Genomic DNA, 15359 nt, shown 5'->3' with positions numbered 1-15359 from the left:
AGTTTTCTTCCTAGCTATAAGTGGGGCAGGCCTAGGGCTATTTCATGCAGACAGTGCTGCGAATGAATTGTATCGTGGTGTGCGTTTTCAGGTCGTCATTTGGCATCTTCTCCCTATCCAATTCAGTGGTGCTTGTGTTTTAAAGCCGATGGATGAAGAGGTCTACTTTTCAACATGAGGTAATATAGTCTATAAAAATACAGGCTTGCCTGTAAGTCTCTGATCATAAGGGTTATAGGAGAAAGGCTCTGATGCGTTGTTATTCATGGTTAAACCCCACGCACACAAGGTCTATGCTACACACACACACACACACACACACACACACACACACACACACACACACACACACTGTCACTCCTACCCCTCTCTGTATTTATTACAGTCTCCTGTGCCACATTCCAGCGTTGTCTGGTGTTTTCCTTTTTACTGACTCTTGTGCGTTTTCTGCAGGATCTGTCTTATTCAACACTGAGAAATTATTTTGTGTCCACGGTAGAGCTAATGGGCAAAAATCCCTATTGCGATAAATTGCCCGAATTGCTGTGATAATGATGAGTAAAATGATATGTTTATGACATTCTTTTTGTTTTTTTTATTATCCTTTAAACTACTACTACAACTGTAATGGTTGTAGCCATCAATTGTCCCATTTAACAATCACCTATATTAGCAAAATGCCTGCGATAAGTGATCGGTATGGTCTGTGTCTGATATTTTTTGGTTTATCGTCCCAGGTGTATTACACACACACACACACACACACACACCTGAGTACGGTACACCATGACTCGCTCAGCAAATACCCTAGGATGTCCACAAAGACAATACCCAGAGGTTTAATATTTTCAATGAATTTGTCCCTGAGCAGTCTCAGCTAAGTAGCACTTGCTGTTTTGCTGCCACACACATCGGTGTGCGTGTGCGTGTGTGTGTGTGCGCTCGCACGCGCTTGGCGGAAGTCACTGAGAGAATGTGCCACACCTGTTAATGTTAGTTGCCCGTAGGCTCAATAGCTCCTCTTGTCCTACCACACCATATGGCCGCATGGAAGTTTCCACATGCGTTCTTCAGGCTTTCTGCTCTTAATGTTTGAACAGCTGTGTTTGATAGTACTCTGTTTTTTAAGGGCTTTGTGTGTCAGTGAGTGTTTGTCGCTCCGGATTAAATTTGTCAGTTTTTTTTACACAACGGGCCTACGGTAACTTCCTCAAGGAAAATGGACATTCGCTCGTGCCCTTGGTCTGGTTTGCATAGTGCCGTGTTGACACAAAATTCATGTACAAAGGTTAATTTATTCCCTAGTTAAGCAGCCAGAGGCTAATCTTTTTTTAAGAGCGTTGTGCTGCTCTGATATGAGATGGCTGTATGTGTGTTCTGTGTGTCTGTGGAAAAACGGTTGATTGACAGTCATTTGGTAATCCGTACAAATCCTCCAGCGTTTTGAGACTCTTTGGTCAATCCTGACTGAGAGCCTGCGTGCCCAAACATTTGTGCCGTCGTTCAGTACATATCTGAGAGTATTAAGCCTATAGTGTACGTGTGATTTAGGTTTTTAGGTCTCCAGTTCCTGCTTTAGAGTAGACCTTTTTGGCAAACCAATCACAGTTGACCCCGAGCTGCATTTTTCAAGTGTTTCAATTGTCAACCAACCTGTGTTGCCTTGCCTCTGGGTGAGGTGAGATGTCTGTTTTTGAACCTTTAAAAAAAAAATGTATCTCGCCTCCAGGACCTGCACACCGTTTACTGTCACCTCTACCACATGGATGTCCTGTCCCACCTCAGGGAGCACCAGCTCAGGTCAGATTTACCTCTCCGTCCAACCATTACACCAAAACACCCACCCTGCTAAAGCTGCCTACACCACATCTTAGAGTAGGAGCGCTGATCTAGGACCAGTTTGGCCTTTTTTTTAAACATCATGAATGAGATTGGGATTTCTACATGGTCGGGACGGGGGACCTGATTCTAGATCAGCACTCCTACTCTGATGAGAGGCATTATGAATACAGGCCCAGGTGTGGAAGATGCAACTAGTGTCTGTGACTCATCCACATGACCCTTCCAGTCCAATCTCCTGTTCATACATAGGACAGAGTTGACTTGCGCACCCTGGGGCCGGCGTGCAGGCCAGGCCACGCAGCCATACACCTCTGAGACATTAACCACAACCATTCCACGTAGTCAACACTCGGATATGAGAGTTGTCAGTCTGGTTGTGGTCATGTATGAACTGATCAGTTGGTAGTGTCTGAACTAGTGAGAGAAAATAGATGCAGTTACATATCGGGATATTGTTTCTGACGACATATTGTCTTGACAATATCGCAGTATTATTTTTCCGCTAGTCGGCTGTACCTGCAACAAAACTCCAGCGTTCTTTTTTTCATAGCTTGTTCTCCATCTTCTTTTTAAATAGGGAGGTCATTTTGATTTCTGCACTTATTTCTCTGACTGATTAAACTACTTATTTCAGGGCTCTCTCTTGTCCCTCTTTAGCAGATATGGTGAGTAATGTGTTTGGAACATCGAATTGCAATAAAATCACAGTGTTAAATCGCAATACATATCATATCGGCACCAAAGTATTGTGATAATATTGTATTGTGAGGTCCCAGGCGTTTCTCAGCCCTAATCCGCATAAAATAGACCAGTGGGTGGCTGTTGCTTAAATTCAACTGAATTTATAAACAAAACTGACTTTATGAACATTTAATGAAAGGCGCCAGAAGGTTCTTTAGATCGGTAGGGCTGAAAAAGTTGGTAGTGTCGTATGAAATGGTACTACAGTATTCTAAAATGTTGGCGTCATAGGTTTCATGACAGGCTGGCACCGCGATATTACCGTGGTGCTGTTATACCAGGCAAAAATGCTCACGATAAGATATGTATTGCGATTTCTTACGATTCTATATGTATTATGATTTGATACTGTGATTTCTTTTCAAATGTATTGTGATTCGATCTTTCAAACATGTTGCTCACCATATGTCTGCTTGAGAGGGACGAGAGTTTTGATCAGTCATAGAAATAAATGTGCTGAAGACAATTTGGCTCCTTATTTAAAAAGATGGAGAACAAAGGTTAAAGTACATCCAACTAGTGCCAAAATAATATTGTGATATTGTCAAAACGATTACAATATATTGTTAAAAAATAATATCCGATATGTAACAGTGGAATTTGTTTCCCCCAAAACTAAACTGAACTGATGATGCATAAACGTGTAATGTATAAAGCTGATAATGTAGGAAACGTATGTATGGACCGATAACGTATGAACTAGTAGTGTCTGAGCTAAGTGTTTTTTCAGGTCGCTAATGTCCAAACAGTGGAGAGAGAAAATGTAATTAAATAAATAAAAATATATATATAGAGATTTCTTTTGGGGGGGGGTGGGGTCAGGATGGAAAAACTATTTCAGTGTAGATTGAAACGACTAAAACCAGATATAAAGTATGTAGAAATGATAACGGGCCTACATATTTTATATATAATCTTTGAGAATCAACAATCACCAAAATAAAAGCTAGACAGTCAGGGAGATATGAAAATGAAAATGAATTTAGCAATATTGATTTTGTTATTGTGTTTGAGCAAAAGAACACAGCGTTATCCATAGCAAAATGTGTAGAATTGTAGGGAAATTAGCTTTTAAACTGCAACAATGTCTCACAGCTCCATGGAGAAATTCAGAATTGTAGGAAATTGGTTTAGAATAGCAGAAAGTTATCTACACCTCCAAAATAGCGACCTCTAAAATGCAATCTACAATTCAGCCGTGCTGGCAGGCCAATCCATGGCCATTGCCATGCCCAACACCTACGGCCCTTTTCTGATCTAGAAAAAACCTGTCGTGTGTGTAAATGTTTAATCTATAAAATTGGTAATGTATGAAACTGATAATGTATGAACTCATAGTCGTAATAAAGATGTTGTTTTGTTGTTGTGCAGGTCGATGTGTACCTCAGCCAGGTATGAGAGACACGAAGCTAACCACATCCTGTTCTAGTAAGTGTGTACACCACACACACACACACACACACACACAGGAAAACCTAAACATCTGCTTTCCTTTTCTGTTTGTCTGCAGCATCAAATGCATTTATTGGTTGCGTACACAGTTTTGATGAGTGTCCACCCACTCTGCCCAGGTGATGACATTTCACTTATGTTATAAAATAGATTTTTTACCAAGGCAAATAAGATTCTTTATGTTCTGAATCATTCAGAGGGGTCTTACATTAACATATCCTTTAACGTTATATCCAAAAAGTCTGGGCATGGGCACAGCTGTGGGTGCTGGTTTTTCGTAACAACTTTTTAGGATTTTACATTTTGTGGTTGTTGTCTTCAAAGTTGTTTCCGCAGGTCGCAAAAAGTGAAATTCACATGACACATGCTGAATTGAATGTAAAAGGCTTTGAAAATAAAAAACTTGTTGTACGTTCAGTGGTCCGTTGACATTTCAGAGTTACTTGTTTTTGTGAAAGTTTGCAACTGCAACTCCCGCGCGGACTCGGGAGAGGTGAACGGTCGAGAGCCGTGCATCCTCCAAAACACAACCCAGCCAAGGCGCACTGATTCTTGACACAATGCCCACTTAACCTGGAAGCCAGCCGCACCGATGTGTCGGAAGAAAACACCGTACACCTGGTGATCGTGTTAGCATGCACAGCGCCCGGCCCGCCGCAGGAGTCACTTGTGCGCGATGGGACAAGGACATCCCTGCCGGCCTAACCTTCCACTAACCCAGACGACGCTGGGCCATTTGTGCGCCGCCCTGTGGGTCTACCCGGTCGCGGCCGGCTGCAACAGAGCCAGGACTCGAACCTAGAATCTCTAGTGGCACAGCTAGCACTGTGATGTAGTGCGTTAGACCACTGCGCCACTTGGGAAATACGGAAATATGTCATTTACTTAACTATCCAGACCCTTTGCTATGAGACTCGAAATTGAGCACAGGTGCATCCTGTTTCCGTTGATCATCCTTGAGATGTTTCTACAATTTGATTGGAGTCCAACTATGGTAAATTGAATTGATTGGACATGATTTGGAAAGGCATATATATACCTGTCTATATAAGCTATAAGGTCCCACAGTTGACAGTGCATGTCAGAACAAAAACCAAGACATGAGGTCGAAGGAATTGTCCATTGAGCTCCGAGACGACAGGATTGTGTCGAGGCACAGATCTGGGGAAGGGTACCAAAACATTTCTGCAGCAATGAAGGTCCCAAGAACAGTGGCATCCATTATTCCTAAATGGAAGAAATGTTGAACCACCAAGACTCTTCCTAGAGCTGGCCACCTGACCAAACTGAGCAATCGGGGGAGAAGGGCCTTGGACAGGGAGGTGACCAATAACCCGATGGTCACTCTGACAGCTCTAGATTTCCTTTGTGGAGATGGGAGAACCTTCCAGAAGGACAACCATCTCTGCAGCACTACACCAATCAGGCCAGACGGAAGCCGCTCCTCAGTAAAAGGCACATGACAGCCTGCTTGTAGTTTGCCTAAAGGCACCTTAAGACTCTGACCATGAGAAACAAGATTCCCTGGTCTGATGAAACCAATATTGATCACTTTGGCCTGAATGTCAATGTCTAGGAGAAACCTGGCACCATCCCTACGGTGAAGCATGGTGGTGGCAGCATCATGCTTTGGGGTTGTTTTTCAGCAGCAGGGACTATGAGACTAGTCAGGATCGAGCGAAAGATGAACGGAGCAAAGTACATTGAGGTCCTTGATGAAAACCTGCTCCAGAGCGCTCAGGACCTCAGACTGGGGCTACCTTCCAACAAGACAATGACCCGAGGCACACAGCCAAGACAATACAGGAATGGCTTCAGGACAAGTTTCTGAATGTCCTTCAGTGGGCCAGCCAGAGCCCGGACATGTACCCGATCTAACATCTCTGGAGAGACCTGTGCTGTGCTGCAACGCTCGCCATCCAACCTGGCAGAGCTGCAGAGAATTATGGCAGAAACTCCACAAATATAAGTGTGCCAAGCTTGTAGCATCATACCCAAGAAGACTTTAGTCGAGGCCAAGGTCTGTGAGAGCCAGAAATCTTGCTTGTTTGTAGGTGACCAAATACTTATTTTCCACTATAATTTGCAAATAAATTCATAAAAAATCCTACAATGTGATTTTCTGGATTTCTTTTTCTCATTTTGTCTGTCGTAGTTGAAGTGTACCTATGATGAAAATTACAGGCCTCTCTCATATTTTTAAGTGGGAGAACTTGCACAATTGGTGGCTGACTAAATACTTTTTTGCCCCACTGTATATACACTACCGGTCAAAAGTTTTAGAACACCTACTCATTCAAGGTTTTTAAATTATAATTAAAAAAAACAATTCTACATTGTAGAGTAATGGTGAATACCAACTATGAAATAGTTTGTGGAGACCAGGTCATCTGATGCAGCGCTTCATCACTTTCTTTCTTGGTAAAATAACCCTTTCACAGCCTGGACTCATCAGACCAAAGGACAGATTTTTCCATGTCTGTCTATTGCTTGTGTTTCTTGGCTCCAGCAAGTATCTTCTTCTTATTGGTGTCCTTTAGTTGTGGTTTCTTTGCAGCAATTGGACCATGAAGGCCTGATTCTCCTCCTCTGAACAGTTGATGTTGAGATGTCTGTTACTTGAACTCAAGGGGTTTGAGTACTTTGTGTAGACGCTGTGTATTTGTTTTATTTGATGACTTTATTATTTAATTATTAGTCATTGTCTCATCCATATAGAGCTGCTGCTTATGTTGTCTGCCAAAATCACAATATTAGTAGTTCTTAAAAGTAAATAAGGCATACTTTTATGACTGCTGAATACCAACTAGCAATCATGCATTTTCAGGTAGAGCTACCACTCAAAGCAACTGCTCTCTATTCCTCTCGATCACTTGTCTTCTGTCTCTTCTCTCCGTGTCTGCCACACACAGATTGGACAAGTAGGTGTGCAATGGATTATGGTCATTGTAGTGAATTACCATGTTTTCTGTGACTGTTAAACAGGGGCTCCAGTAGTGTGAGTACGTGGTGCAGACACAGATTCTCTCCACTTTACCTGCAAGGAGCAGCCTGCCGGGTAGGATGCAATCCAAGAGTGTGCAGAGCCTGAGACTCACAGCCCTGAGAGGGTGGAGGAGGATCTGATGGTTCACGGTGTTGAAGGCAGCGGATACATCTAGGAGGATGAGAACAGATAAGAGAGAGTCAGCTTTGGCAGTGAGGGGAGCCTCTGTGACGAAGAGGAGAGCAGTCGGTTGAGTGACCCGTCTTGACGCCTGACTGGTTAAGGTCAAGAAGATGGTTCTGAGAGCGATAGCGAGAGATTTGGTCAGAGACGGCACGCTCAAGTGTTTTGAACGGAAAATAAAAGATACCGGTCTGCAGTTTCTTGAGGAAGGAACCGACTATGGCCGTTTTGAAGTAAGAGGGGACGCAGCCAGTGGTCAGGGATGAGGGAAGTGAGGAATGGGAGGTCTCCAGAGATGGTCTCACTGTACTCTGAATCTGAATTCCTTATGAAATACTAAAGCCCATGTGAACCTGCTAATCAAATCAAATTCAAATAAAATGTATTTATATAGCCCTTCTTACATCAGCGCTGTACAGAAACCCAGCCTAAAACCCTAAACAGCAAGCAATGCAGGTGTAAAAGCACGGTGGCTAGGAAAAACTCCCTAGAAAGGCCAAAACCTAGGAAGAAACCTAGAGAGGAACCAGGCTATTAGGGGTGGCCAGTCCTCTTCTGGCTGTGCCGAGTGGAGATCATTTCAGAACATGGCCAAGATGTTCAAAAGTTCATAAATGACCAGCATGGTCAAATAATAATAATCACAGTAGTTGTCGAAGGTGCAGCAAGTCAGCACCTCAGGAGTAAATGTCAGTTGGCTTTTCATAGCCGATCATTAAGAGTATCTCTATCGCTCTTACTGTCTCTAGAGAGTTGAAAACAGCAGGTCTGAGACAACTAGCACGTCCGGTGAACAGGTCAGGATTCCATAGCCGCAGGCAGAACAGTTGAAACTGGAGCAGCAGCACGGCCAGGTGGACTGGGGACAGCAAGGAGTCATCACGCCAGTTAGTCCTGAGGCATGGTCCTATGGCTCAGGTCCTCCTCCGAGAGAGAGAGAATTAGAGAGAGCATACTTAAATTCACACAGGACACCGGATAAGACAGGAGAAGTACTCCAGATATAACAAACTGACCGTAGCCCCCCAGCAGGGGCGGACACATAAACTACTGCAGCATAAATACTGGAGGTTGAGACGGGAGGGGTCAGGAGACACTGTGGCCCCATCCGATGATACCCCCGGACAGTGCCAAACAGGCAGGATATATCCTCACCCACTTTGCCAACCCAGACAGGAAGATCACGTCAGTGACTCAACCCACTCAAGTGACGCACCCCTCCCAGGGACGGCATGGAAGAGCACCAGTGAGCTGTGTCTCAGCCCCTATGAGAGGCAGAGAATCCCAGTGGAGAGAGGGGAACCGGCCAGGTAGAGACAGCAGGGGCGGTTCGTTGCTCCAGAGCCTTTCCGTTCATCTTCACACTCCTGGGCCAGACTACACTCAATCATATGACCTACTGAAGAGATGAGTCTTCAGTAAAGACTTAAAGGTTGAGACCGAGTCAGCGTCTCTCACATAGATAGGCAGACCATTCCATAAAAAATTGAGCTTTGCCTCTAGCTGTTTGCTTAGAAATTCTAGGGACAATAAGGTGGCATGCATCTTGTGACCGTAGCGTACCTGTAGGTATGTACGGCAGGACCAAATCGGAAAGATAGGTAGGAGCAAGCCCATGTAATGCTTTTGGTTTAATGTAATGTATTTGGTTTATACATTAGGCTACCGACGCATATGTACCTTTATTGCAATTCAACTTTACCCTCCTCCATCCATATTGCATCTGTTAATAGGGCTGCCCCCTGCTGCATATTCCCTCTCTGAGGGAACTTGAGACGCCTGTCCTCACGGTAGACGGTTAATGAAGTGCCCTGTTTGACAGAATATCAGAATATCAACAGGACTATCGAGGCCATGCAAGTGGATTTCTTCAAGGCAATTCAGCCTCTACTTAAACGATGCTAATGCATCTACTGTACCACCTCAAGCAACATTCAAGACTTGTTTGTAGGGCCCAGATTTTTAATATTTGTTTTATACCCTGTTGAGGAACAATTCAGGGCCTCTCCTTTTCAAATATAATGCACATGTGATGTCACCATGCAGATGTGTCCATAAACGGCAATATGTAGACCAGGGATCATCAGCTAAATACAGCCGCGGGACAATTTGTTTTCTGAAGGGGATGGTCGGGTGGTCGGAACATAATTACAAATCATTTGTCCTCTGCAAATTGACCGTAAGAAGCCGCCAAACATATTTTTGACTAAAACCTAATCATTTCAAGGCTTGCTTACATTTGTATACGATCACTCTCTCTCTTATGCATGGGAATACTTGAACACATTTCATATATGTCCAAGAAATGAAAATTCCACACCCTGGAATTTGTATTTTATTTAAATTTGCTCAGAAAACTTGGGGGGCCAAATAAAACCACCCGTGGGGGCCACCAATTGGGGAACCCTGATGTAGACTAACACAATGTTCCTTGTAATCTTGTCTCCCCCTACAGCCAAGACAGCCTCGCCACATGTTGGTACATCCTCCTCTCCGGCTCAGTCTTCGTCAAGGAGCACATGTACTTGGCTAGATGCTGGTAGGTACCATCTATCGTACCATCTATCGTCCATTGATCATCACACAGCCTCTTCACACAGACAGACTGACTGGACGGGGTAAGGAGAGAGGCCGCGGCGTCCGAATGTCACCCTAGTCCCTATGTAGTGCACTACTTTTGACCAGGTTCCATAGGGTGCTGGTGAAAAGTAGTGCACTATATAGGGAAATAGGGTGCCATTTGGGACGCTACCAGAAGGGGGTTAGACCACCGGCCTGTCTGGCCGAAGGTAGCAGCAAGCGGCGGTGTGCTTCAGATCTGTGTGGGCTTTGATAAGCTGGTTTGTGATGAAGTGTCTTGTGGAGCAAGGAGTGAGCTCTGAACCGAGTGGGTTCTGCTACAGTTCACTGGCTTGTCTGTCAGAGCGAGGGGAGAGCCGGACAGACACACGTCTCTTTCTAACACACACATGCACACTTTCTCACGGTCTCACTCACTCTCTCTGTCTCACACACACGTTAAGTAGGGATCATGTCTTTTTGATGGAGTGCAGCTTTGAGGCAAGTGTGAGATTCCTTTAGCACCACATGGCTATAATGACTGCAGCCACTGATAATGAGGGGTGCACGCGTGTGTGTGTGCGTGCGTGCGTGTTGCTGATTTGAGTACAGATGTCTCGGACACAGACACACCAGCCAGGCCCATTTTCACTGCTTTATTAATGCTTTTCTCTTCCTGCCCTGGTCGGTCTCTTCAACATAGCCCCCGCCCAGCATTGAAACACAAGGCTTTTGAAAGATAATTTGCACATGGTACCACTTCCTCTACCCTACTGCTCAGCATATATCAGATTTGAAGCATTGAGGATGACACAAATGGGAAATGGTGACAAAAAGCATTGAAAATCACTCTGTGTGAAGCTGAATCTGCATATTGGCAGCAATTGGGCGCGCATGAGGTGACTGCCATGTGCTTCTGTGCAGAAGGAGAAGGTGGGCAACCACGACTGCCTTGAAGAGATATTGAAGTGTGTGTGTCCGTGTGTTTCTGCCCGCGTGTGTGAATGTGTACGTGTGTGTGTGACTGTGCATGTAGGCCTATGCGTGACTGTGCGCATCTGTGCGCGTTCCTGTGCGGGGCAGTTGATGACAGACAGAGTAGAGCGGTGGGGTTGGGGTGCTGTCTCTGCAGGGGTCCATGGGGTTGTTGGGGCTAGGAGGGCAGTGAGCAGGGGGAAGGGAAGAGGGCGGTGGGGTTATGGTGCTGCCTCTGCAGGGGTCCATGGGGTTGTTGGGGCTAGGAGGGCAGTGAGCAGGGGGAAGGGAAGAGGGCGGTGGGGTTATGGTGCTGCCTCTGCAGGGGTCCATGGGGTTGTTGGGGCTAGGAGGGCAGTGAGCAGGGGGAAGGGAAGAGGGCGGTGGGGAATGCGGAACTCCTGGCAGGACTGGGAATGGCCATGTGTTCCTGAGCAGCATGTAGCCCAGAAGCATATCCAGGCAGGAAATGAGCACACACACAGAACACACACACACACATGCCCTGGAGCAATCGGACACACAGACCAGAGAGAGAAACGCACTCCGTCCCTTAGAAAAGACTCAAGCCCACAATGACTCTCCTCCTCTTCCCACTGGATCTCTAAACAGACTGGACTTGGATTTACAACAGTTTGGGTCGAGACCTGTACGATTCTATTTACTTACAAAACAATTGAGGATATGCTGGATATCATCTCCCCTCAAAGAGACCCAGAGAAGCAGATCTGTACGTAGCTGTTTGTCAGGTTAGTGTTTACGTGTTCCTCCCTCATTTTTATTGTTCTGTTAGGAGTTGAGCCCCAGGACTTGGAGTTGTGGATGTATGCCTTAGTAAGTCATTAAGGAGCTTTTTAACTCCCCCCTCTCTGCTTGTGGACTGAAGCCGGCATGGGAATCTAAACGCGGCTATGGGCTAAATCAGTGGTTCCCAACCTATTTTTCCCCAAGAGAACCCTTTTTCCACATTTGAAAAATGTTACGCCCTCCCTTTAATTGTAATTGTTGGTTATTAAGAGCATATATTGAATACAAAATAAAGTAACCCGATACACCCGATTTCCCCACATGTTATTCCGCTACCAAATTTTTATTTTTTTTATGGTCATTTATATGAAACCTACATTTAATTCTACATATTTTAAAGAAAGTGATTTGATCAATTGATGGCGACAGATTCACACATTGAATCTGGTTATTCCCAAGGAAAGTCAGATGTCTTTGACTCGTCTACTTTAGGACACAGCTCAGCTTCTGAATGACAAACCAAAGATATTCCCATGTGCAGCATCCGAGTCGCGTCTTCCTCTGACATTTGACCACTTTGTTTTTATCCTAAAGCGTCAGCGATTTAGATTGTTTGTACCAATCACAAATTGTTAAAAAAATGTTTAATAATAATTGACGCCTCAAATCAAGGAAGGTTGGGAATGGGAACCCATGTACTAAATGTTTTGGAATTCCCTGCGGGTAAGGCACGCATTGGCAGGATGCCATCGGGCCTGTGTAGTTTGAAATGATACCGTACTATGTCGATTTTTAAATCTCCTCTCAACATCTCAAAGACAAGCCTACTACTACCGAGGGAAAGGCACATTTAGCAAGAAATTACTGAGCCAGCAATAGCCCATTGGATGTCTCTCTTTCTACTCGGTTTCACTTAAAAAAATGGATTCATCTTAACTTAACCACAGCCTCGATGAACACAATACGAAGTGATCCTATAACTGATGGGCAGGTTATCTTCTCAGCTCTTGTGAAGTTCTCATGTGTTTTGATTCTGGTGAAACCACAGCCCTTCTCATGGACAGAGGTGGTTGATTATCTGCCAGTGGATCAGGTTCCTTAGAATCTCATATTTTCATTTGTTTGTGTTTTTCTAAAGTAAACCTCATTAGTATTCTTTCTCAGCAATATAGACTAGTGGTTTTATTGACTAATTTGTTTACTGCAAAATAGCCTCCGACACTCTACTCAGCAAATTGGATGCAGTCTATCACAGTGCCATCCGTTTTGTCACCAAAGCCCCGTATACTACCCACCGTTGTATGCTCTCGTTGGCTGGTCCTCGCTACATATTCGTCGCCAAACCCACTGGCTCCAGGTCATCTATAAGTCTTTAGTAGGTAAAGTTCTGCCTTATCTCAGGTCACTGGTCACCATATCAACACCCACCCGTATTACACGCTCCAGCGGGTATATTTCACTGGTCATTTCCAAAGACAACCCCTCCTTTGGCCCCATTTCCTTCCAGTTCTCTGCTGCCAATGACTGGAACGAATTGCAAAAATCACTGAAGACTCATATCTCCCTCACTAACTTCAAGCATCGGCTGTCAGACCAGCTTACTGATCGCTGCAGCTGTACACAGCCCATCTGTAAATAGCCCATCCAACCAACTACCTACCTCATCCCCATATTTGTTTTTTCTACTTGCACATTCTCGTCTGCACATCTATCAATAGGGTTGTTAATTTCTAAATTGTAATTACTTCGCCACTATGGCCTATTTATTGCCTTATCTCCTTCATTTGCACACACTATATACAGATTTTCTATTTTGTTATTGACTGCATGTTAGTTTATTCCATGTGTAACTCTGGGTTGTTGTTTGGGTCGCACTGCTTTGCTTTATCTTGGCCAGGTCGCAGTTGTAAATGAGAACTTGTTCTCAACTATCCTACCTGTTTAAATACAGTGAAATAAAAATAAATATATAAATAGTATGCCGTGGTTATCAAAAAGCCTCTGTCCTTTCTGTCAATGTCAATATTCAACCCTGTGGCTTGAGTTTGATAGAATTACACTCAATTTCACCTCAATACTTTCTTGAATTTCATCGACCCCTCCCCCCTTACATTGATGCTATTTTGTGATTGTTGCTGCTGTAACAATAGTACGTTTTACGTAGTTGTAACGTAGTAGTTATGCATTTCTAGTAACTAAAATGGGGTTAGACTAGTTGATGAGTATTTCAAAATGTTGTGAGTACTAGGCCTATCTAGTACTAGGTTCAGTGCATTGTGTTATTTTCATGTCGGTCAGTTTATTGCTAGCTGATATGGTCTTGGCTGTAGTGTTAATGACTGTGGCATTTTGTCCATGAGAGCAGAACAGTCTGAGCTACGAGCAAGATGCTCGGCTCCAGCTAGACAGTGGTTTGTGGTCGCGCGCTCTCTCTCTCTTCATTGTTAGTCATCGTTACCGTGGAGACACGGGTGCTAAACAACTTCTGTTTTCTTTTAGTTTCTAACCAAGCTGTTCCCGAACTGAGTTTACTTATTGACCAGGCTTGGTTACCAGGAGGGTAACATGACTACCTCAAGAAGTGTCTATATTTGGCTTAAAGACGTGTGTGTGTGTGGCTGTAGTTTCTCACCGAGGGCTTTAGGCTTTGCAGCTGTCTGGAGGTTTGGGTTGAACCTCTTCTCTTACTGGACATCTGGAGAGAAAAACCCCTCAACACATGCTGAAAGACCTATCTGTTAGTAAACCCCACCCCCAAAAATGTTTACTGCACAGAGTTAGGACTCTAAAGGACACAGTAAGTTGCTTTTGGCTTTTTAGATTTGTCATAATCCAGTTACTTTACCACAGAACTGTTTCGATAACAGCGCTTCAAGTGAAAAATAGGACCTCTGTGTTCCAGTCACTCTTGCCTCGCCCGAGGGGCCAGAGCTGCTGATGCCTTTGCTGTGGTGGGGCGCTGTAGTGTCAGATAAGGGGAGAGAAGGAGATAATGGAGGGCCGGAGTGAGGCGTAGGCAGTAGGCATATATTAGCTCCTGGGGGATGAGATGGAGGGAGCTAGGCAGGCATGCAGAAAGGCTTGGCAGGCAGCATTTCCCATCAGCTGACAGGCTGCACAAGGCCGGGCCCAGCCTCACTGGAGTGTGGAGAGAGTTGTCAAAGCAAGGCTGACCTCCGGCTCTCACAGCTGATTAAGCCAAGCAGCCCTCCAACCCTATCTGAGCAGAGAGACGGTGAGCGAGTGTGTTGATGGTGTCCTAAATTAAATGATCACGTACACAGACCACAAATTCCAATTGGCTGTACTTACACTCTTTAACAACATCCTCGATTTGACCCCAATAACTACCGTGGGATATGCCTCAACAGCCACCTTGGGGAAAAACCTCTGCATTATCATTAACAGCAAACTAGTTCATTTCCTCAGTGAAAACAATGTACCGAGCAAATGTACAATTGGCTTTTTACCAAATTACCGTACGTGAGACCACGTATTCACCCTGTACACCCTAATTGACAAACAAACAAACCGAACAAGGACAAAGTCTTCTCATGCTTTGTTGACTTCAAAAAAGGTTTAGACTCAATTTGGCATGAGGGTCTGCTCTACAAATTGATGGAAAGTGGTGTTGGGGGAAAAACATACGACATCACAAATCCACGGAGAGGCGGGAGGGAGGGGGCGCGGAGAGGCGGGAGGGAGGGGGGCGCGCAGAGAGGGAAAGCGGTGCGGAGAGGCGGGAGGGAGAGCGGGGCGGAGAGGGAGAGCGGCGGGAGGGGGAGCGGCACGAGGGAGAGCGGCGAGGTGGGAGGGAGAGCGGCGAGGTGGGAGGGAGAGCGTGAGGGTCTGCTATACAAATTGATGAAAAATG

General features: G+C 44.9%; 1 protein-coding gene across 8 annotated transcripts in view; it reads left to right on the top strand.

Moving 5' to 3' along the window:
• The window catches only part of rapgef6 (Rap guanine nucleotide exchange factor (GEF) 6), a 126132-nt gene that overhangs the window by 15930 nt on the left and 94843 nt on the right, over positions 1–15359 (top strand). For 6 of the 8 annotated variants that reach the window (XM_036937739.1, XM_036937738.1, XM_036937740.1 and 3 more), the window contains exons 2-4: positions 1730–1800; positions 3955–4011; positions 9660–9743. In XM_036937739.1, coding sequence (XP_036793634.1) covers positions 1730–1800; positions 3955–4011; positions 9660–9743 — 212 coding nt within the window. Of the gene's footprint in view, positions 1–1729; positions 1801–3954; positions 4012–9659; positions 9744–11216; positions 11488–15359 lie in introns of those variants that run through there. The other 2 variants (XM_036937745.1, XM_036937744.1) reach the window with 2 other exon arrangements.

Source organism: Oncorhynchus mykiss, chromosome 12, assembly GCF_013265735.2.
Source record: "Oncorhynchus mykiss isolate Arlee chromosome 12, USDA_OmykA_1.1, whole genome shotgun sequence".
NCBI lineage: Eukaryota > Metazoa > Chordata > Actinopteri > Salmoniformes > Salmonidae > Oncorhynchus > Oncorhynchus mykiss.
This window is presented reverse-complemented; position numbering and strand designations above follow the sequence as displayed.